Genomic DNA, 25,207 nt, shown 5'->3' on the forward strand with positions numbered 1-25,207 from the left:
GCGACCAGCATGGATCCAGACCAGCCTGCGCATCCACGCAGTCTGATCAGGATCCATGCTGTTCGCTTACAAACTCTATAACAAGTAGAGAAACTGATAGCGAACAACATGGATCCTGATCAGACTGCACGGATGCGCAGGCTGGTCTGGATCCATGCTGGTCGCAAACCCATTATGTTGGTTTTGTCGTGACGCGGCTTAAATATTTTATGATCCGTATAATTGGGCCTAATTTTGTATTTGGCGGGGAAAAGGCGTTACATGCCATGTGTTTCTTGATTTTTTTCTTGATTTTTCTTTGTTCATAGTAAGAATTTAAAATGCATCAGTCTCTTTCAAATGGCATTGTAATATATACGTACATACAATTACAATTATTTGTTGTAAGACTAAAATATTAGAAACACAACTCGTCATGTATGAACAAATATTTCCTTCGTATTACCATTGTTCTGTCTCTTTGGTGTTTATAGGTTTTTTTTAAACATCTAATTTAGTTAGCTAAATGAATTACGTGCTGTTATATACATTCAAACGTCTGTTGATAGGAAAAAGAGTGCATCTTTAACAAAGTAAATACATCAAAAAGTTGAAACATTGAAACCTGGAGAAAACTGTCAGTTCCGTCTTGTATTCAAATTCATGCCTGTATGTTTACATATGAACGGATCTTACAGAGTCTATTCCTTTGCTTTAGGATATTTTTCAACGAACATAAAGAGACTAAAGTGATATTTGAAGATATTTAGCCTTATCACTTCTTTAAATCAAAGTGCTGAATGCACTGAATGCGACGGACATGCAACCGAAGAGACATAAAGGTTTAAAAAAAAAAAAAAAAAAAAAAAAAACAACACAAAAGATATATTAGGACAATTTGTTCCATACAATTTCGAGATTTGTAGAGCAATATATTTTAGGTGTCGAAATCTGATATAATTCAGATTTTCTATACTTTCAAGCAGAACAAGTCCATATTTTTAAATACAGAATAAAAATAATGCCTTAAAACTCTGGTCAAATTTGTAAATCAGTGTCCTTATCGATTTATTCCAAGAAATGATATGTAAATAAAAAAAAACTGTCAACGAAATATTTCTTAAATAAAACCATACAAATAAACTTCAAGCGTAATACATAATACTAGAAAACACTTATTTTTCGCGAAAACCTTATTTCGCGAATTGGAGGCAAAATGTCCAAAATAATTATTTCGCGTCAACATGAATTCGCGTCTTCCCGAAAAATGTGAAACCGGAAACCCGATGTCATTCGGATATATTCTGTCCTGTCCGTTCACTAACTTTGCGTCGTTTATTGTGCGACGAATGCATTTATATCTGTATCGATTTTTCTGATAGCTTGCTAATCTTCTTGTTAAGTGAAACCGTCTGTCTAAAAATATGTCAATAAAGTTTGATAATTATTTGATATTGTGTTCACTGTGTTTGTCATGTATTGTCCCGATTATACACTGATTAGCCATTCAAAGGCAAGCAGACGAAAATCAATTAAACGGTACTGTAATTTGCCTAACCTGCTGGTGCTAAAGTATTTGTACCAAATACAAAAACAGTTATTCTGAAAATCGTATTTTCTGGGTTTTTTTCCGGTACATTAAGAAGGTAATCGTTCCTTATGTGGAGAAGATAAGGGACGAAAGCGATCTGCCCTTAAAACATTTCACATTAATTAGAACAATCTGTAGAAATACCATTAAAATTTTGTGAGACGCATTAATTTGTTTATACTTAATTCTAGTGCAGTCACAGTTACCTTCCTTGACACAGGTAGTATGCAGCGCAATTCCTCAATAATACCAAATTGTTACAGGTAAATATTTCATACTAGTAATCTGTAATCTGAATTCGCGTCTTAGAAAACTCGCGAATATTAGCGAAAATAAATTTCTCGCGAATAATAAGTGTTTTACAGTACATGTGAGAATGTTAATTAGAATTGCTTCGTGTTATATCATAAAAACCATTTAGACAATAAAATGTAAGTAATTTGTATTTTTATTTCTCTTGGATATGTCTCATTAAATATATTTTTGGTTAAAATCATCAGCAATTAATGGTGTATTTTTTAGAATTTTTTTTTCGTTAACAAGGTATATACGGTGGTTATACGATCAACAACGACAGAGATAAATCAATATGTAATGGATGTTCAAGTATTTTTTCTCTTTATTTCATGGAGTAGTATGAAAATAAATAAATATTTCATGAGTGGCGGTAGCAAGAAATGCGATTGAGAATTGTTGATAGCAGGATGAAGTAAATGATTTCAGAACTTAAGAATAGAAATTTCTTCTTTTCAAAATTTGTCTTAGCTAAGGATCGGTCTTAATTGCGGATGGTCTTACGTAGGTAGGGACTTTCCACTAGCTGTAAATTCTAAACCCTTTGTATCATGATGTACTATCACAATCAGAATGACATGATATTTAGGTAACAATGTATTTTATACTTCAGTGGGTCTGTAATTAGAATGATGGAACATAATTAACTATTCAAATTTGGTTCTTGATATATATTCAACATGGACATTTATTAAGATTTATAAGACATAAACCATGAAATTCATCTGTTGTACATGTTAGAAGTATTGCAAAGTAGTTTGTCATAGCAAAATTATTCTCGGTATAATGGAATAAGATATATGTATGTCATACCAGTATCCAATACCGTTCACGCAGATGTTCCTTTCTACATTTATTATATATTTATAATGAAATATTGTCACAATTTATGTTCTGTCACTCTCTGGATCTGCTTATTAGAAATTTACACAAAACATTTTGAAGTATAAAAAGATTTAAAACAAGTCTATATGATAGACAATAACGCCCGCATTATAACTTCTCTGAAATCGTCACGAAACAGAGGCAACATTTGTTGTCATGGCAACATAAGCTCATATGTCAAAACCCATCCTCGATATTACATGTATACTCGTTTGTATACAATTCGTTCAATGTAGTTCAACGAAATCACAATCCGTGATTTCCGATGATCCCAAAACCATAATTGCCGACAATATTACAGTGCAACTCTAGAAATAACAGTTATCCATTCGTAAGAAATATTACTGGGACAAGAGATAATGGCCATCGATTCTTATAATTTTCATGAACAACATGAAAAATTATAATGTAAACGTATTAATATAAATGCAAAAAACATTTTGTTTAATGCACGTATAAAAAAGATCATTGTAAGTGTTTGACATTGAACTTGAATTCGCATTTCATGAAATTTGCTAGTCAGGATAAATATCTCATCGTTAGATACATGTTTATGTTATTCGTTGATATTTGACAGATGATTATAAATAAGCAAGCGAAATATTGACAACCTTTATTTCAAAACCTGTTCTTAATTTATGTAATTTAAATATACCTAAAATAAGATTAATAAGATAATAAGATAAATGATAATTATTAGTTTTCTACAATCATATTTCTGCAATATTATTTCTGCTTATGTTACTATTACAGACATCAGTTTCATATACAGTCATGAACAGCACAAAAAGAATAAGTGTATCATGTTGTTAAATCAATTAATTATTGTTTCTTGTCCGCTCAGTTAAAATTCGTGATATCACAGATTTGTTCACAAAGTATGAAAGTTCAAGGTAAACATGTCATTATGTTACATATCATAAGTGTTTTGCAAATAACATTCAAAGATCTTTATACGTATTACAAATAAAATAATTTGAGCTTTGTCAGCACGTGACTTGTTTATAATTTAGAAACAAGTTAGCCATGATTGACCGGTATTGTCAGAAGTTTTTATTAAGTAAAAGTTTATTCACATAAAAGGGTTGCCTAGAGGCAATTTTTGTATTTCGCAGAGAACTAACAGTTGACAATGGTAAATATCCCAAAACACCACTACTTAATCTGCAGTTGTCATAAATATAATTTGCTTTTTTGGGATCTAGTTCAGTCCGCCATTTATGCGCTGTTGCATTTGAATCTCGTCTTTGTGTGCAATATGCACATGAATCACGTGCTGAATGCGTTTGTTTTAGCAAAAAGTCTTGCATATGTTTAGTAAACTGTAATCCTGCAAAATCTAAAAGAGATTTTGTTGTTTGCATCGGATGTTCAGCCATGTCTTCATAATGAATAACCTTAAGTCTATCTGGATAATGCTGTAAAATTGTTTTGGAGTATTTAAGGTCCTCTTTAAGTGCATCACAAAGTTTCTTAATATTTTCTTCATATATACTCGGCTTTAGAGTATTTACTTTCATTCTAGAGTTAATGATAGCTCTCGGATCTCGGACAAGATGAATAACTTTCATATTTGGATACAATGGTAATATTTTCTCTATCTCTTTCATGCGTAACCGAATAAACTTCAGCACCGTAATTGTAGATTTCTGACAAGAATGTATTGCTTTCTTCAGACAACTGTCTGTTCGTTTCGTTTTATCGTAATATTTTGTAAAACTTCTGTGAGTATCCAAGTCATTTGATTGTCTTTGATTTGGCATGATACCATGATCGCAGTTATAAAATACTTTCATAATTTTGGTGTGGTCTTTATGGAAATCGTCACCCAGACTTTCTTTGCTTATAGAACCTAATTTGCATGTAAGCCAATTGTTTATCTCATCCAACTCTACTTGTAATCTCTGAGAAATTGTGAAAATCCTGAAGAAAAAAAATGCAGAAATAAATCCATGCCAGTTATGGTTTCGAAAAACATGCTTAATGAGGGTCCATCCGCCCTTTCGGGCACAAAATGCAGCTTTCGCTGTCGAGTACGGATCCCGGACATGTCACCAGTCATGTCCTTAAATAGTTAATTTTGAAGCACCGAGTGGTGATAATTTACCTCCATGCAATTTCCACGGAGTATTAGCCAAAGATATGAATTTTGAGCCAAAAGTAGGTTACTGTACGGCTGTCAATGAAGTAACCTGTGACAATATAAATACGCAATTTAATATCTGTTTAAATACTGCCACAATTACGTCACGCATAATGAATAAACCAATGAAAACTTTCCATTCCTTTCTGACAGTAGCATGGCGGAGACGGGGAACAAACTTCATATGGCTCTCGTTTAGAAAGATATGTTGGTTTCCGCTAAAATCATATGATGGTAAAATTCCTATATGAGGACATCATTTTCAGAAAATTGAACGGTTTTGAATTAGTTTTGTATATAAAAACTATCATGAAGAAAAATCGATATGCTAAGTTCCTCAATAGTTACAAATTCATTTATCGTCATTTAATAGAGTGTTTGTTGTCGTTTTTTCAGATGTGTCAAACATCTAAAGAAAATGACCGTTAATAAGCTCAAAATACTTTACAATCAAACAAGGTAGACAAAATATGCTAAAAAGACAACCTTTTTTTCGGTCTGTTCTTTTGAAATCACCAACGAAAGCATGTGTTCTATATCCAAACATAAAATAATACTCTAGAATACTGAGAATATTTTTCTCGTTAAATACAAAATGCATTGGTAGTTAACTGACATTGTAAAACAGAACAAAAAATGAAAGAAGAACATGTTCCAAGGCTGACTTCTGTTTATATAAATTGATACTGAAGAGATGGTTTTTCATATGCAATCAATGTTAATAAAATACTTTACTGTTTTGAAATTATTGAGATCGAATGAATTTGTATGCACACATTTATCTGAAATAATTAAACAGTGACACAAATATTATCAATTATTTACTACAAAATTAAAACCGAATAAAATCGTAAGATATATTATGTCCCTAATTAAAGCTTCAAGCCTCCAGATCAGCCAAAATATTTTAAGAAAATCAAACGTGAGAATATTGTAATGAGGTATAAGACTCAAGTTTCAAGTAAAATAATTAACATGTTGTGCTCGATTCATGAATAATTTTGCATTATTTATCACCATATTTCTACTGCGTGACCAACGCATTAAGGGCATTTTGCATATATTTTTTACTATAGATCTATATTTTACATTTTTCTGATAATTTACGTGGGATTGGGACAATCGCATAACTGGAATTTAAAGATTTAACCTGCTTGGAATACATTTCAGCAAGCTACTAAATGTATGTTTACTCGTGGTTAATTGCCATAGATGACTCAATATTTCAATGGTTACATAGGGTTTGTATATCTATTGTCATATATACATGTATATATGATATAGATATATAAATATTTTACAATCTGTTAGCAACATCCTTTAAAATAAGAATGCTATTTAGTTTGAAAATACAAATTATATAAACATCATAATTGGCCGCAACCCAGATCTCACTATCTGGTCTTGTGACAAGAGTTTTCATCCAGATATGGGGATAACAATTTGTTTCCAATAAACGGTTTTTCGTGGCATAATAAATATTGCCCAATTTTACATCCCAAACTGTAGTTGAATTGCTATCCCCAAAAGCACAATTGCTTTTCCGCTAACAGATGCATAAAATAGTGCAAATGTGTGCAAATATAGCACACATAGCTCATTAAACTAACGGTCAACACCTGTTTTTCCCTTCTATATTATTATGCACGAGTTATCTACTCATGGCATATTTTGCACAGACAAGCCTGTTCCATGTTACTATTTAGAGGAAGACTTCACAATATATTTGATATAAAGAATTTGTCTAGAGAAACATTGTATTACTGTCTTTTAAAAACTAATATGAATTTTCAATTTATCATTACTTATTAGTTATTAGCTATATAGATACATTTAATAAAAGAAAACGACAAAACATGGCGCAAATAAAAGAGTGTGAAATCTGATTAAAAGAATTATTAATTAGGTTTTTTCTAACTAATTGGAGATTGCGGAGTCAGAAACGAAAATCCTTAATGCCATCTTCGTTATTTGTCTCGTCTCTATTTCGTGCTTTGTGCAGAAGGATAATTTTGAGACTGGGTCCCAACGTGTTGATATTTTTTTTCAAATAAAAGAAAATAATCAAAGCCTTAATTCAACAATACAGGTAAGTTAACAAAAGCTGATCTATCAGTGATCCTTTTTACGACTTTCTATTTACAACAAGCAATCTTTCTTTCCCTGGGAAACATGCTTTAAAAACACATTGACCATTATGACTAGAATATACCTAAAGCATATAGACATATTAAAGTGCAATTACCTTTCCACTCCATGTATGTAATGCAGTTCTGTGCTGGTCAAATGCTGTTCCATGGCTCGTTTGAACTTCATATATACACTGCGGATAGGTTCAAACACATAAAAAGTGTTCGGGTATTCTTGAAAAAGCGACGCAGTTAACGTTGACCCTGTTCTCATATAGGCAATAATTATTATTATTTTCCTGTTGCTAAGAACTGTTGAGCTTCTGTTAAGTGAACTCTGATCACGGCTTGGTAAGATTTTGGTTACATTTAATGATTGACCATACGCAACTGTTTTTTCTCTGACCATGCCTGTTGACACGGGTTGAAACAAAACACCTGAAAAACAAATTAATAAGATTAGATGAATGTACTGTCCAGACAGAAAAAACAAACATTTCTATGTAGAATTCTAACTTTCATTATATAAACAATATGATTAAAAGATAAAACAATCGAAAGCGACGTTCACAGAAATTAAGCCACTAAGAAATATCCTGTTACTTGAACAGAAACGGTGTTTAAAAAGGCAGGACACCTCTCAGCCGCCGTTTTAGTGGTTCTGTGTTGCTGGATTTGTCGGGACTGTTGCCTTGTTAAGGCAGTGGCCTTGTTAATCTTTATTCTCATAAGAAGAAATGAACAGAAAGAGAGCGTTCTGGTTAGAAATTAAAGAAAATGTAGTGGACTTGTTTTAAATAATAAGGTAATTTTATAATTGTTTTCCTTTTAATTGAAAGGTGATAATTATATATTCTAAGTGCAAAAAATAACGTTTTGTTTACAACTTCGTGTTTCCTTGTATAGATAAATAACATGCAATTTTCATTATTAACCCTACAAGAGGCAGTGTAAACATACTTACATTCTAATCATAACTGTCCATGTAGAATATCTTTTTTCCACTCTTCTAATTGCCATACTTTGTATTTACAATTATTTTCTTTTTTAAATCTACTGGAATAAATCCAGCAATTAAGTATAAAATTGTCTATGTCTGTTGCATAAATATTGGGATTTTAAAATTAATTTGTACATAAGACCATTATAAGTAGACAATGTGTCGTGTGCAAGAGCAGGGTCTCTAGCTCAAAAATGAAGGTCATCACAAGGGATTGAAATTAACGTACAGCTGGAATTTGCACCCGTGTGTAACCTCTGCAAGCATGATGTGGTTTCAAAATATATTGGTACATATGTTCAACATAAAAAGGAGTTGTGCAAGACCGATGTCGGCATCTTGAAAGTCAAGGTCATTCTAAGAACCTGTCTGACTCTTTGTCATCACTCGATGGATTATCGAAATACACGTACTTGGCATACTAAGGCAATGAAAGGCAAGAAGAAGTAAGTTATGGTTTACGTTTTTTGGTTAGTTATAGCCAAAATGGCATAAAATTGTAACAAAATTTTCAATTTTCAAACCTGAAACATCAGCTCCATTGTTAATTCTCGTATGCATAAAAAGGTACAATATTCCGCCCAGAGCTAATATCAGCCCGACAGCTTTTCTGTAAAAACGATATAAAACTGCGACGATTCAATGGTAAGTTATTTTGATATTGTTATTTTTGAATTCTTATGTTTTAATACAGTATCATCTGCGGATGTTTCTAAATTCAAAAATTCACTATTTACGTGATTAAATGTTGATTTTGCTTAACCAGGTGCTAGGGGGCGTTGATGGATACCTGCACAGTCAAGTTTCATCCATGACCAACAATTACAATTTTTGCCGTGTTCTCTTTTCAGTGTTTCTCTATGTTATATTCTCATGATGGTAGAAAAAATTTCTATAAAATAAACTCTACTAGATTTCGAAAATCTTTACTTCCAGTTCTGTATAAATTGATCATCTAATTTTTGTTTAACTAAATAACGAAATAACTTATCGTCACCTACACCTTGATAAATTCATGCATCAACAAAACCTAGTGAACAGAGCCAAACTTTTATCATAGGGTAAACCAATCACATATTTTCATGGTGTTCAAAATCATTTTTTAACACCGAGTATATATAGAAAAAAAACCCGCCTGGTTTGGTCCCAAATGCTATATCTTTAACATATGTTAGATAGTATGTAATGATTGCATCGTTTTAAAGGATACTCGTCCTAGTTCTTAATCAATAAAGTCGTATCGTGTCAATATCTGAACAACCAAAAATATCTGAGAAAATTTAAAATGTACTCTTTTTTGTACAACTTGATCAAATAATTTCAACTATTGTTTTAATCATAAAATTGGTAAAACTATATAAATATTTATTGATCTGCAATAGTATTGTGGGTAATACTAAACGAACAACTGCTTGTTAATCCTAACAATCGAAATAGGTTGTTCATCTTATAAAAACTCTTTGCTTCGTGGTAAGGTTCATTCAATGTTGATAGATTTTAATTATTTTTCGGCTTTTCTGGAATAAAACTAAATCTTTGATTCAAAATGTTACTTTTAAATGATCATTTTGGGGTTAAAAGTTTTAACTTTAGTAATGTACGCAGCAAAAACTAACAAATTACAGATATACATATGATGCTCAAATCTTGTACATGTATTCCCTTTTTAATGTAAAATAAACACATTGTAAGTACACACATGAGAAATGTTATGTTTTAAACTCTACATAATATAGATTAACTTAACATAGAAAGAATATGAAGCGTCGTAAAAAAATCTGGCAGTTGTTTTAAAGAAAGGACCAAATAGGGAATGGAGCTTCTCCCCAACCATAGCCTGTACATTCTCTCATTCAAATTAAACATAGTTTGAATTTTCTTGAGTTCATTACATTTGTTGAATGAAAGTATTCTACGCAAAAAATGTGCATAGTGTACCTTTAAATAGCAAACAATAAAGTAGTCTAATTCACTTACCTTGTTTGATTCATTACAGCTATCAAACTAACGTTTACATAAGACATATTTATATTTGCCTAAATATGTTTTTCCTCATTTAAAAGCACGTCCACGATGAACTAGGTTTATTTAAAAATTGTGCATAAACGCGACAGCAATTGGTTCAAGTTAGTTGGTTTAATTTTCAGAACTTGAATTTTGGATTTTTTTTTTTCTGAATTTACATTTATTAATCCAACTGTTCAGCAACACTAAACAGACTGTTTTTAAGTAATGAAATTTAATAATATATCAAACACATGTGGCATGTATTCAACCTAGTCTGGTGTAACATAAGGTGAGATATAAATATTAAAATTAATATGTTAATAATCAAGATCTCTATTTGTAACATTTCAAAGTCAATATCTGTAGCAAGCTTCGACCATAAACAATATTTGTGTTTAGAATTGATATTTTTTCCATTATTGAATGAAGTCTTGTTACACAAGTAAAACACTAGACTTCGTGGCATTATTGTGTCAAATTGAATGTTCCATGATGATCGCCTTATGAACACATCTGCGGATGTTTCTAAATTCAAAATTTCACCATTTTCGTATTAAATGTTGAATTCTACTTAAGCCGGTGCTAGGGGGCGTGGACGGTAAATTGCACTTTCCAGTACCGTTAACGAATAGGCTCAATCAAACCGAGCCTGCAACATTTTCATTTTGTTGTGTTGGACTTTCTTTTTGGAATCAGTTTTTCTCTATATTAATAGCAAATATGATGATCGTTAAATACCAACACGGTTGGATAATTAAATAATAAACCTTTGTATCATAGTTTGGGGACCTTTCTGTTGAAAAAGTGTCAGAGTTAAATCGTATACATATACATGCACAGTGCGGTAACTGGAGTGCAGGTATCAGTTACCCGCACTCCAGATCATGCCCGTTGATTGGCTCATTTTTGCTGGGGTTTACATATTGTGACGGCAAAGAAAGGGAAAGCGGCAGAAATATCATATTCAGATGCTCGTTCATTGGTAACTTTTTCCCGGGGTTTAAAATTGTGACAACAGGGAACGTGTTTTTATGTTTGACTATGATACAAAAGAGAAAGAACACCAAAACACTCGGCAATCTGATTTATACTCGGGGGCTACGCCCCCTCTTACAAATCAGATAGCCTCGTGTTTCGGTGCTCTTTCTATTACTTGTATGTGGGTGGGATTTAAATAATAACAATGATAAATAAGTACATGATACAATACCATGGCTGAATATGTTCTTATCTCAAAAGCTTTATTAACAAAAATACTCAGTTTCCTTATAACTTTGAAGTTCTCAGAATTAAACAGCTCTGATAATTTTAGCATTTTTTGACGTCTCCACCCCCCCCCCCCCCCAAGACATATAGTTCTTTCGTATGAGATTATACATTACAAATTCTAAAGCAAAGTAATATGCATTTTTATGACGTTGCAGTTATTACATATTCTTTCATTCAAAGGAGTACATGTAGGTTTCGTCCACCTGCCCATTTCTATATTAAATCTATCCGACAATATCCTTAATTTTGAAATACATATACTATACTTTCTAACGTTAATTAAGCTTATGAAAGTTTGAAATGCACCTATAAAAAGGAGCTCTACTAGAGAAATTTGAAGTCTGCTATCCTAATTCTGTAAAAATTGATATTTAATTCTTTGCTTGACTAGATTCAAAAATACATTTGTGTTTCCAACAGTTTGGAAAAGCCATGAATTATAAAAACAAACATTACTAAGTAAATTTCTTACAAGAGAACACCAGTTTTTTATAATTAAGATTATTGTCTATATCTTCTTTTAACATAATGACTTTTCTAACATATTTATAATCATTTAGATTCACAACTTTTTACCAGAATGTAGTTATGTTGGTATGATGATATGAATTTAAAAGAATTTCTTTTTGTTTGGTTATTGATTTGTTTTGTTTAGCCATGATTGATAGTCTACTACATGAACATTGTATGAGGGCATATTAATATTTGTTAAGCTAAATTTTATATATACTAATCAACTTTTGCTAAGCACCATAAGTTTGAGTGTGGATATTTTTGGGATAATCTTATTAACACCGTGCAAAATGATTTTAATTTTGATTTACTGATTTATCAATTCAGCTGAAGGACGAATTAAACCCTTTAAATGAGTTTTGCTAGAGAAATGGATGACCCCCTCTTTGATGATTTCATTATATGCAAACATGTTTTCCAAATTTGTTAAATTGTTTTTTGTTATATTTTGTTTACAGTTGTAGAATAAATACCTTGTGTGTGACCTGTGATTATCAATGACAGCTTGGCAGCGCCTTCTCATACTCCCTATTAGGTCTGATCTTTCTAACGGGTATGACTGCCCAATCTTGGACCAACATTGCTCCAAGCTCCTGGATGGTTCTGAATTCCAAACTGCAGCTCATTCCACATGTGTTCTATTGGATTTAAGTCAGGTGAGCGAGCTGACCAGTCCATGCGCTCAATAGACTCTCACTATAGGTACTCCTGGACCAGCCTGGTCCTATTGGGACTAGCATTTGAACTGATCGCCGCTTGCTCCACCAAACAACCTTACCTGGTTGTCTAAGATGTCGTCTATGTATCGCTGACCTATCAATATGACATTATTTAGCACGATCAGGTCGGTTCGTCCATCCCAGCTGATGCCTCCCAACACACCTCCGTAGCGGTCATGTTCAACAATATTTGCAGTCTGAAACCATTCACCTCGTCTTCTCCAGACATGCCAATCCGTGAAGTCTAGGCAGAATCTGGACTCATCAGTAAACAGAACGTGTCTCCAGTGTTGCATGGTCCACCATGTTTGCTCCATGGTCCATTCCAAACGGGCCTGGTGATGTCGATGCGTCAAGAAGGTACGTATGCAAGGTCTTCTCGACCGAAAATTACCTTCATGCAGCCTTCTACGTACCGTTTGCGTGGAAGCACGGACACCCGCAGCATAGGTAAGGTCCTTTCGAAGAGACGTTGCTGTTGAAAACCTTTCACGACGTGCCTGAACGACCGAAAACCGATTCTGAGCTAGTGTTGTGACCTTTTGCCTCCTTGCGGGTGTATCATGTAGCCGGTATCTCTCCCAGGCTCTGGTGATGACGGTGGCGGAAGGTGGCCCACTGCTGCACCATATCCCTACAGCCCTCAGTAACTCTGCTTCTCTCATGTAAGCCACTGAATGACAATAAGGAGGTAATGTCGCGGTATAAAAAGGACATGTGATTGTACAACCAAACAAAAACATGAAAATATTGGGATGTATGCTTTCCATGCTATAGCTACCTAGATGAGTTGTAATGGACTAGTCAACACGGATTCATGTACGGTGACGCAAAACATTGCTGAATCGGAATGTTCAAAAATTGGAAAAGAAATCTGTTTTATACTTGTGGTAATATAAAAATAATCTTATAGTGCTTAGCAAGAGTTAAGTAGTATATTTTTGTAGAAATGCACTATTGCCCCGGTGTTGACAAAAACAACTAAGACATATAATCTCACACTTATCTCATACTTAATAGCATTTTGGGAAGAGAAGTGGTTGAATTTCAAAATAAGGCAGAAACTAACAGACATTTTTTTTTAAATGACTGGTATTCTCTAATTGATAACTCTCGCAAAAGAAACACAAAAATACTTTCTATTTACTTTTAAACCTTTCTTTTGTTACATGATAAAATTTCAAATACTAAACTATGATAAACAAGATTAACAAGGAAAAGCGACGTTCAATGAACGCAACCCCCACATGACCCAGCAACAAGAACTAGTGGCAAGGAGCCCAGGCGGCCCCAAACAAAAACAGGACAGGACACAAGTCAGCACGGACAGTTTAATCACTAAATGATAAATAATTTATAACTGATTAGGAATTAAAAGAAAACAAATAAATGATTGAATAATAGGCCCACAAACCATACATTACCAGTAGAAACTAGATAGCGAGCCGAATACCTATTTATCTGGGACGCTTAGCTCATATTTATATAAAATATAAACCAGTGCTTGTGGGGGCGTTAGGGATGTCGCACTTTATCATTATCCCTCATGAACAGACTCAATCAAACTGAGTCTGTAATTTTCTGTACATGTAATTTGGCTGTTTTAATGCTTCCGAGGAGTCGCTTTTTCAGATTTTTATTTAAATTATATATATCTATATCAAATGATAATGATTTTTACTTAAATTTTATGAACATATTATTATTAGGTATTATTAGGTATTAATTCTGGATGAGGTGCTGGTTGTTGCTGGAGATGAAGATAAAATGATATTATATTGATGACTATTGGATAACAGTTGTTATGAAGAAGACATCTGTTTATTGTGATTCTAAATGCAATTCCGCGAAAAAAATAATGTTGACACCGATATGATTCACCGTGCATATTTAGAAACGCCAAAATAATAATCGCAACTCCCCCAAAAATTGAACAAAGTTATGTTACTGCGAAATCCTAAGGTGGTTTTGTCCCCATTCAATCAGTACTAGATTGAACACGTGTGACAGCTTGCCAGGGACAGCCATTTAAGGCCTATTAAAAGTTTTGATTTACATTAAAAGTATCAAAGAAATGTGTGGCATGAACTTGGGCAAGACGAAGTGAACAGTATTCAGTATAAAAGCTATGTACAAATGCTATGTATGAGCATGAATTTAATACGAAATTATAATCGATAAACTTTATAATGCGAACGTGCTTAAGAAAATTATGACTTTTCGGCCCATTCTATCAATATTCGAATACAATGAATAGATTCGGTATTTTGGTCTCACCTCATAATTTATACAATGTTAAAACAACAAAAAGTAAGTTATTAAGCTTGTTTGTTCCATTATATCGCGTAAACATAAATGGAAATTTTTTTTTTCTTTGGAGATATTATGCTTAAAAACATATCAGAAACAATTTAAATGTTCAATTTAAACATGTCGTTTGAAAAACGTTTATAGACAATTCCAAATCATATCAATAAATAAACATTTTATACATTCAATTTTTACAAAACGCTTATTTGTACAGGAAAATATTTTTTACTTTTTATATAAATATTTTTAAACACCAATATAAGTTTTAAAACATTTTACTTGACTTTAATATCTACTGTATACATTTATTTATCATAAGACAGAGAGAACTTAGAATCCCTAAAGAAAGCCCAACACGGCGTAATTGAAAATGTTGCAGACTCGGTTTGATTGAGCCTGTTCATGGACGGTACTGTCAAGTGCAAACTACCGTCCACGACCCTAGGACCGGCTTAAGCAGAATTCAACATTTAATATGAACTGGTAAAATTAAGCATTTTGAATTATCCGCAGATGTGTTCATATGGCGGTTATCATGGAACCTTCAATGTGACACATTAGTGCCATTCCATGAAAAGCGGCATATGGTCCCCAAGTAAAAAAAAATGCATGTGCCCTAAAGGAGAAAACAATGGGCGGTACTAAATAAAATGGAATTTTGAAAGGGGATCTTAGGTTTTGAAGCCTGCATATCACAGATATGACGTCAAAAGACAAATTTAAAAAGCAGGCCACACATCCTAAGGGTGATTCAACAGTATTCAATTTAGGAATACTCGAACCACCCAACAAGAAAGATGCCGAATAGAAAGAACTAAAATAACACAAGCACATCAATTATGCCGTGCTGAACGATCTTTAAAGATCAAAAATAACACCGCTGATTGAATAAGTCGACTATATGTTTACAATATTGAATTGTTGTTGCCTTACGGTTGATCGCAATACACAATCCGTTCTATCTGGGACAAAGTATGATTAATGTATTTCCCAATTTTTATGCATCCATATTCCTTATCCCGAAGTTTGACGGAAAGAGCCGAGAAGTTGCGATTGGTCCTTCACAAAAACAAAAGTCATGTTATTCAAATCTTATTTCTAAGATTATTATAAATAATCGGCGGAGCATTCCGAATGTAGCGATTGTTCAAAATGAATGGAGAAAAATATTAAAAAGAACTTAAAGGTACCTCAAATTATCAAGGAAGTGCACATACTGTAGTTAAAATTCAATCTACATTTTTGTTATGCAGTGAACACAATTATCTGTTGTTTTTTTTTTTATTTCAGAAGAAATTTAAACCCTCTGATTTTACTCTTGTCTTCTGTGAATATTGTCAATCTGTAAAGAATGAAGACGTTGATATTTCATTCCTTGGTATAACATTGATTTCATTAATTACATTCACCCATGTTCTTGACATATGCGCGAAATTCCATCATCTGTGTTTCAAATTAAGTAAGTCTGTAATTTCCGTACATATTTATTAAGTATATATTGATGACGTTGAGTGTTGAATACGGAATCAGATTTCTGTTCAAATAACAGCTGTAATTCACTATATCATCCCATTTTTATGAATAGAATATAATTGCCCTTAATAGAATTATAATAACAGATATTAAACGTGTAATCTTTTAAAATGCTTATATGTTAAAATAACACATTACTTATATTTCAGGTGAGCCTATTGCTTGTGACTATTCTGAAAACAGCTGAATCGGACGCAGGTAAAACTATTCTGTTTGATTAAAATTTATATGAATACGAGTAGTCACTACCCGAGCTTTGTTATGTTAAGACTATTAAACATACACACATTTAGGCCTGTAAAAACATAATATTATGTAAACATTTACCACAATAAAAATTAATCTACTTCTTTAATTTAAGAAAAGTATTAGAAGAAAAAGCTTATTTAAAATAATTGTTAACAATGTAAAGAAACCATCGGTTCTAAACTTATGTAATTTGCTTCAGCTCTCGTTAATTTCCACGTGGAAAACCAGCGAGTCAGATAAATAATTATGATATAGATCCCAACAATTGGACTGCTGACAAAGGCGTTGATGGAAATGCTGATACCTATATGTATAACAACCATTGTTTCCATACTAAAAACAGGACGAGTCCCTGGTGACAAGTTGATCTTGAGGATGTTTATATCATAAGTCAAGTTAATATCACTAACAGAAAGGACTGCTGCCGTATGTAGCTAGTAACTTTTTTTTTACTTTAAATTTATAATAATACTTTATAATGTGTTATCTTTTTGTATAATTTTTGTTTAACGTAACTTACATGAATATAATATCATGAAGGTAAATTCGAAATAAGATTTTGAAAAAGATTGTTCTCAGCATCATTGAGTCATACAGCGTTCACGAATGAAGCTTATGTAAAAAATTCTTGTTGTACCATTTAATTATTAAGATGTGTGTCACTGGCCAATGTAGGTCCTATTTAAAGTCCATAGGAGGCGATATAATAGACGAACGCCTATATATATTGTCTGTAAGAAAACTGAAATATTTCATCCGATTTTACACTTTCAACATTTCAACAAAATTATTCACACAGCTGATAATTTGAAAAGAAAGTAATGTAGCTGCTGTCAAGCTACACTTTTAATTGTCATTTTTAGCTGAAAGAGCTTCAAAGGTTGAGATCTCAGTAGCAACAGCGATTGGTGGTAGTCGGAAGGTGGTAGTGTACCACGAAAATGCAATAAGAGTTTTCAAATCGTTCACATTCGATCCAGTGAAAGCTCGTTACGTCAGAATTACTTTAAGGGACAAGCAGGGATATCTTCATCTATGTGAAGTGGAAGTTTTTGAGCAAAGTAACGAATCTTACCTTTTACGTCTAAGTGGCTCTGTTAAAAATCATGTCACAGATTCTTTGTTATTTACTTCTTTTATTTTATATTTAGTTTCTTTGTGACGCTTAAAATGCTGTTGAATTTGATTATTTTAGAAATAAACTGACTTTTTTCAAGATGAAATATTTTTCATTACCTTCCTTTCCGGAATAAATACATTTATTATCATTATTTTCCGCTGGATGAGTGGACACTTTCATTTAATGGCATATTTATTTATTAAGAGTCTCCTGTTGATGACTGTGCTGCTAAGCCATGTTTGAACGGCGGTGTGTGCACTGATGGGATCAATAGCTTCACATGTACATGTGCGCCTGGCTTTTATGGAAATACCTGTGAAAAAGCAAAAAGTAAGTACAATGTTTATATTTTCTATCATACATTTATGCAAAATTTTAAAGCAAATTCATGTGTCAATGCAATTTATTCGAATGATTTTAAGACATATGTGTCTTTTTAACATCACGTTTTGCATTACACACAACAAAACGTTAGTATTTATATGTCAAAATTTATGTTCAAGATGACTTTTAAAAACCAATTTTTTAACTATTTATTAGATGGTTACTGTCACAATTCTTTTATAGCCTCGTATTAATCACATTACAAATAATTATTCAAAGTTTCGTATGCAGATTCAATATCAGATAATTCTTAGTGCAGTAATTAACTGAATTAAACGACCATTAATGTTGGATTTTGCTTAACCGATGAAGCGGTGCAGATGATAAAACGCACTTAATGCACTTGCATAACATTAAATTTATAAACTATGATTAATTTGCTTTGACAAAAACTGTACTCTTGTAAAAATATATTTTCAATCTCCGGCTCTTTAAAATACTGACCACTTGAGTATTTAACAGTTGGTTTCTGTCACCTTTTTCTTGTTGCTTTTAAATTAGGAAGTGATTGCTTTTACATTAGGTAGGGATGCTTTCTTGTTGTATATAAGGACTTCGTAACGCAAAAAGGAACGATTGGTGATACAAAATGTATTTTCAAACAAATGTTACTTTAGAAATGTTATGGTTTATATACTGGTATTTTTGCTTCATCTCTCGTTAACCTTTCCCGTTGATGGAAATGCTGATACCACTGTTTATAACCACCATTGTTTCCATACTAAAAACAGCACGAGTCCCTGGTGGCAAGTTGATCTTCAGGGTGTATATTACATACGTCAAGTTAATATCACCAACAGAAAGGACTGCTGCAGTATGTACCTAGTATCTTTTTCCAATATTGAAATATTATACCTATTTTGGATTGTCGTAAATTATTGAATTCATGAAGATATTAAAATTAAAATTTTGAAACAGATTATTTTATGCCTTAAAATCATACAACATGTTTCATAAAAGGTATGTAATTAACATAATGTACACTCTTAATGATGAAATGAATAATAACATGTATTGGGTTGTGTTTGGCGCTGACCCAGTACTGAAATGTAGTGCACCTTTGGATAAATAAGACTTAGGCGATATCCGTGTTCAATAAATTCATCAACACAATATGAAGTCACTCTTGTATTTGTAGTTGCTGTCGAGATACAATATTATTTTTATAAATGTTTAGCTGATAGAGCTTCAAAAGTTGAGGTCTCCGTGGCAACAGTGGATGGTGGTAATCGGACGGTGGTAGCGTATCATGAAGGTTCAATAGGTCCATTCAAATCATTTAAATTTGATCCAGTGAAAGCTCGTTTCGTCAGAATAACTTTAAAGGACAAGACTGAATTGTTTCACCTATGTGAAGTGGAAGTATTTGGATACAGTAAGTCGACATTTTCATTCAGAATTCATGTGTGTTTCTGTTAAGTTAAAGGGATTATCAAGTATAATTATATAACATTCTTTAGCAACATCAGAAATATGTCTCCTTTTATTTATCTACAGTTGAAGCTGTCTGTATTTTAAACGAAATGTAGGTAACATGATTTTATTTTCATACTCAACCCTTTTCGCTGTTTCCCATGGAGCTATCATTTTTCTTATTTGGTTTACAAAGTTTATGCTTATATATTGTAAATGCACAGTTTACATGATTGCCAATGCAATTACGCAGATTTCTCTTTTCTACAGATTGAAAGAGAAAACAAGACGAAAACGAGACCAAGAAAAGGGGAGACGTGAAAGAGAAAACAATAATTTACTTGCAAGCCTTACCATAAGATGATTTTCAATGTGAAAACATTCTAAATAAAAATTAAATCATAATACAGCTGACTTATTTTGTAAAAGGTGTTACGAATCAAAGCCAACCAGTAAATGAAGGTATAAAATTACACACCCTAAATTAACGCACGCAACACGCTCTGCAACTTCCTTTATATCCTTACGAGTAGTTTTTCTTAATGTGCCTTTAGATGTCTATTATAAAGCTTTAAAAGATGATTGGCGAAACATTAACACACGAGAGAGATAGAGAATAAAGTGATCGTAATTAATTGAAAATAAGAACAATACTATTATACCTACCTGTACTAACATGACCAATCCAGCACTTTGAACAGTGACCCGTAATGCTTTCCGTTAGATCTGTTTTAGGTTTCGCAGAGAAGTCTTTCTTAAAAAGAACTAATCTAATTGTTGTTTCCAATACAAGCGTTATATTTATGTTATGAAGTGTTGAGCATGTGCTCTTCTTGTGCAAGTGACAGGAAAACGCACAAAAACGTGTACCAACCTGATATGCTTACATATGAAATTGAAACAATAAAGTTCGATTCGTGCAAAGTAATTTAGGATCTTGTTAATCTGTACGTTTCTGATATAAAAGTATTCCTTGCTCAAACAAATTTTTTGGCGCACACTTATTTTAACTCTATCTTAAAATGAAAATATAAATCGTGTTCGTCGGATCACACTAATTAAAGAACTCGAAAGAACTCGAATATATATTTATTCAAGATAGTTTACATAAAAGTTACAACATGTTCATACAACGTTTAAACAACGCATGCTTACGAAAAAATCACACAAAGTGTTATTATAATTCATAACGACCAAGTTCAAAAACCAACACAAAAAATTGATTTTTTAAAACATAAACAATTTTAGTTACATAAGTATTGTATTTCTGTTAATAAGATTTTAAAAATAATCATTGCTCATTCAAACCTATAGCTGCAAATAATTCCTTAAGCGATATTGCATGTTGCATCTATTGCGATTTTAAACTGTAGTGAAATAGTGTCGTACACTGACACACCTTAACCACTGTTTTTCTTATAAAGAAACAAACAAAATACAAATTTTAAGTCCATTATGCCTCAAAAATACTATTATTTTCAATTTTCAAAAAAGAGCATAAAGTTTGCAAACTCTTATTTACAATATACTTGAACTATCATTTCCTTTTTTAGCTCTGTTTACATATTGTATAATTATAGAGAATTTGTATTTTGTATGGAAGTCAAAATACTACTTTGTGTACTTGTTGCTACATTTTTGACACAAAACTTTATGTTCAGCCGTAATTATTAAAGTTGCAAAACATCTAACATGCTCTTAATCATTTATATAAACATTATTAAACACATGTTTGACATGTCGAAAGAATTAGAAAATTTGCATTTTAAGGCATAAAATGTGCAATTAAAACTCCGGTACACACTCAAACCGAGTATGTTACATTTTTGTCGTATTATGCGACTATTAAATGTAACATTTTAATAATTTCTGTAAAAATATCAATAGATTAATTATTGTTATTGTAGTTTATGTAAAATGAGGGTTAATCCGTGCGTAAAGGCACAAAAGCAGCTTTCGCTGTCGAGTAAGGACCAATCACGTTCTTAAAGAGTAAATTTTGAAGCACAAACTGGTTTAATATACTTCCGTATAATTTCCACAGATTATTTGCAGTAGAAATGAATTTTGAGTCGAAAGAGGGTCATTGATAGCGGTCAATGAGTACCGAAACGTTTTCTAACAAGTCAAACGAATTCAAGTTTTAAGCTCTTAAAAAGGGCTGTTTGTGTCAGCAAAAGGCTCACGTACCCTAGCCGCATCCTCGTCGTCTTTGCCTCTTTTAAGGGCCGCTCTCGTCGGTTCTAGTCAGGAAATCATCGGTTTCATGTGCTTTCTCAGCAACATTCATGAACTTACTGAGGGGAAAGAGAAGTAACATTACTGTAATCGTGTTTAGATCCTAACATCACCCGAAGTCGCAATGTCATCACGAAATCTTATTATTTATTTTCCTGATAACATTATTGACAAGTTGTCGGGATTGGTAAACGGCTCACTTTGTGATAGGCTCTGGTTATTATTGTTTGAATCGCGAGTGTCGTTGTAATTATATGTGAAATTTTATTCATTAACTACGAAAGACCGGTAGGGCCATTTTAACTTCATGAATCTTCGATTTCATCTTCATGAATGCACAATTTAAACATCCTGAATTCCCGTTTTCAACGAACGGAATTCACGATTTCAGCTTCATGAATTTCCATTTCAATTTCATCAATTAACGTTTTCAACTTCATGAATTCACGATTTCAACTTCACGAATTCACGATTTCAACTTCATGAATTCACGATTTCAACTTAACGAATTCACGATTTCAACTTCATGAATTCAAGTTCGTAATTCCACGATTTCAACTTCACGAATTCACGTTTTCAACTTCACGAATTCACGATTTCAATTTCATGAAGTTTTAATCGTGAATTCGTGAAGTTGAAATCGTGAATTCGTGAAGTTGAAATCGTGAATTCGTGAAGTTGAAATCGGGAATTCATGAAGATGAAATCGGGAATTCATGAAGTTAAAAGAGTCACGTACGCTTTATTTTATGAAAGTAATGGAATAGTGGTCGTAGCGCTGTTCCTGAGAGGGGTAGTGTCACTTCTAGCGTGACCCACCCTGCTGTAGTAAATCAATGAATTACAAAGACCTCAAGATCCAGCTTTCGCAGGATCAATTTACTCATTATAATGCCCCTACGCACCTGTCTGCCTTGGTAACTAAAGCTTATTTAGAGGAGCAAAGAATTAAGGTTTTGTTACATTCCGCTTATAGTCCTGACCTCGCTCCTTGCGATTTGTAGTTAAATCCATACATCAAATGTTGCCTTTGCGGTCGCTGGTTACAGAGATAAATCAAGTAAAAGGGTTTCAAGTATTCCCTATATTTCATCGAGTGATATGAAAATAAATATTTCATGAGTGGCGGTAGCAAGAAAATGTGATAGAGAATTGTTGATAGCAGGATGTTGTAAATGATTTCGGACTAACGGATAGAAATTTCTTTTCTTTTGAAAATGTGTCTCGGCTTAGGATCGATCTGAATTGCGGATGATCTAAAGTAGTTAGGGATTTTTCACTAGCTGTTAAATCTTAACACTTGGGATCATTGTGTAATATCACCATCAGAGTGATATGATATTTAGGTAACAATGTATTTTATACTCCAATGGGTCTGTAATAAGAATGATGGAACCTAATTAATCAGATCTGTGTTTAAAATTTGGTTTTTAATATACGAGGGCTGTTCAAAAAGTTCGTGGACTGCGGCTCTACTGTTCACATCTTTTAATTTGCGTATATGATTTTACAAGAAACATATATGAAAATATGTCCTCAATAAACAGTGAAAAAATCAATACAATATGTTTACAAATAACAATTCTGTAACAGTTACAAATCACAAGGGGTGCACAATCCGGCGCACGCTGATGATGAAACAAAATGACGTTTGTGACGTCGCAATACGAGGTATGTTCAAAAAGTTCGTGGATTTTTGCTGTCATTTTTTACTTGGTTCATAAAAACACCCGTGGTGGATATGAATCGAAAGAGTGTCTTTATTTCTAAAAATAAGATTTACTTTTATTGTTTACTTTTATTTCCTTTACGAGTTATGTGCACTTTAATAACCATGGCAACGCAACATCGGCGCACGCCGAAATTTTCATATAATATTTAAATATAAACAAATGTTGAAACAAACTGAATGATTGTTTTATGAAGTAAAATACAAATAATCATCTATCAATATTTAAATGACATAAATCTGAAATTTGACGTCGTTTGGACGTTAAATAACTGAACAAACAGGGTTTGAGCAGCAGTAGACAGACGGGTAAGTTGGGAAGTATAAAACCCGTTTAAAAACTAGAAATTCGCTCTTTCGGAAATTTTTACCAATAAATGTGGGATACTCCTTTATACTTTTATGAGGTGATTAAATTAACAAAGAACAATGAGTTGGCGAGCAAGTCTCTTGGTTTCAGGTCGCGCAAGCGATTCAAATACGGCAAATACATGCTCACAGACAGAAAGGGCGACATATATTTTTAGCGGCAAATTGTTGGGACGTTTGTAACGTCAATTGAAGTTCAGACATTATGAAAGTTTTGCGAGATGTCCGACATGTTTAATTTCTGCATCGGGTCTATGCATTCAATTCTGACAAAACAATTCAATTCAATTAAAATGATATTTTATTTCATTCATCAGGACATATTCGTATTTACAATAAATAATTGTAGTTATTATTTGTATTACGTGTATTTACCCTGGTCCGTTTGATAATTAATGCTAGCCGGTGTTCAGTAGCTTTACCGCATAGAATAATTGTCAGTTGATAAAATATTTTTCTTTATCATTGATAATCATATTGTTTAAAGATCGGACGAGGGCGATTTCAAATTGATACTATTAATCAATAATTGAATTAACTTAATAACAATGTCCGTTAAGTGTCTAAATTACTCAAAAATCCCGATAAGAGCGGAAAGTATGCGGCACTCGGACCTTTATACGGAGAATGGAGCGAAAAGATGACCACTTTATATCTCGGGTTATCATCACAAACAGAAAAATGGTTTTGGTATATGATCCGCAGATATTGAACACTAAAAAGAGTACTTTCAGAAACAATGACGCTGGTAAAATGTTTCATTTATACGAGGGTTGTTCGGAAAGTTTTGAGACTGGGTCAATATTTAGCGTTGGAAAAGATAAAATCAAACAAGAGTTTACTATGTATTACTTTAATACCTCATCTATTATAGTGTAAAATTTCATAACAATAGCTTCATGTATACAAAAGCTACAAAGCGTTAGGCACAGACACTACCGGTGACCCGGCGCACGCAACGACGTTATCCGACGTTGCCGTTACTTCCAGAGTTTAACGTCACCGTAGAAAAGTCAACTGCTACTCCTTTTCAAAGTATCTTCCTTCACAACGTACAACCTCGTAACCCACTTGGCGAATACATTTCTATACCAGTCAGATTTAAATGTTGCAATAATGCTCATAACTCTAGAGCGCAGTTCAACTATGTCCTCAAACCGGATTCCCCGTAGTTCGGATTTGATGGCTGGAAAAACGGAAAAGTCCATTGGGGCCAGGTCGGGTGAGTAGGGTGGGTGAGCGATGCGGTTAAACCCGAGAACATCAAGTTCCAGAGAAGTGGCAGATGCTTCCAAACTGAAGACTGCGACTTTGTTTCTGGGTCGTAGTAGTA

The 25,207-nt window shown here is 32.9% G+C and overlaps 2 protein-coding genes across 2 annotated transcripts; one reads left to right on the forward strand and one right to left on the reverse strand.

Moving 5' to 3' along the window:
* Positions 1–3,567: 3,567 nt before the first annotated feature.
* LOC132725614 (carbohydrate sulfotransferase 1-like) lies at positions 3,568–12,488 on the reverse strand. The gene is made up of 3 exons (XM_060710759.1): positions 12,362–12,488; positions 7,138–7,459; positions 3,568–4,672 (listed from the first exon to the last, which is right to left on the reverse strand). Exons 1-3 carry the CDS (start codon positions 12,486–12,488, stop codon positions 3,793–3,795), a joined length of 1,329 nt encoding a protein of 442 aa, XP_060566742.1. The 3' UTR covers positions 3,568–3,792.
* An 826-nt stretch (positions 12,489–13,314) lies between these two features.
* Positions 13,315–19,676, forward strand: LOC132725615 (uncharacterized). Its single transcript, XM_060710760.1, has 6 exons — positions 13,315–13,419; positions 16,522–16,570; positions 17,485–17,682; positions 17,946–18,075; positions 18,743–18,939; positions 19,303–19,676. Exons 1-6 carry the CDS (start codon positions 13,315–13,317, stop codon positions 19,542–19,544), a joined length of 921 nt encoding a protein of 306 aa, XP_060566743.1. The 3' UTR covers positions 19,545–19,676.
* Positions 19,677–25,207: the final 5,531 nt, after the last annotated feature.

This window comes from Ruditapes philippinarum, unplaced genomic scaffold (assembly GCF_026571515.1).
Source record: "Ruditapes philippinarum isolate M1 unplaced genomic scaffold, ASM2657151v2 ctg4469_1_1_1_1, whole genome shotgun sequence".
Lineage (NCBI taxonomy): Eukaryota > Metazoa > Mollusca > Bivalvia > Venerida > Veneridae > Ruditapes > Ruditapes philippinarum.

Bases quoted from the DNA above. Each gene is read 5' to 3' on its own strand.
- LOC132725614 (XM_060710759.1), bottom strand. From the start codon at position 12,488: ATGGACTGGTCAGCTCGCTCACCTGACTTAAATCCAATAGAACACATG. The intron at 7,460-12,361 runs GTTAGAAAGATC...TTTGTTTTTCAG, and splicing joins AAGATTGGGCAGTCATACCC to GTGTTTTGTTTCAACCCGTG. The intron at 4,673-7,137 runs GTAATTGCACTT...TTTTTTCTTCAG, and splicing joins TACATACATGGAGTGGAAAG to GATTTTCACAATTTCTCAGA.
- LOC132725615 (XM_060710760.1), top strand. From the start codon at position 13,315: ATGAGTTGTAATGGACTAGTCAACACGGATTCATGTACGGTGACGCAA. The intron at 13,420-16,521 runs GTAATATAAAAA...CTTATATTTCAG, and splicing joins AAATCTGTTTTATACTTGTG to GTGAGCCTATTGCTTGTGAC. The intron at 18,940-19,302 runs GTATGTACCTAG...ATAAATGTTTAG, and splicing joins CAACAGAAAGGACTGCTGCA to CTGATAGAGCTTCAAAAGTT.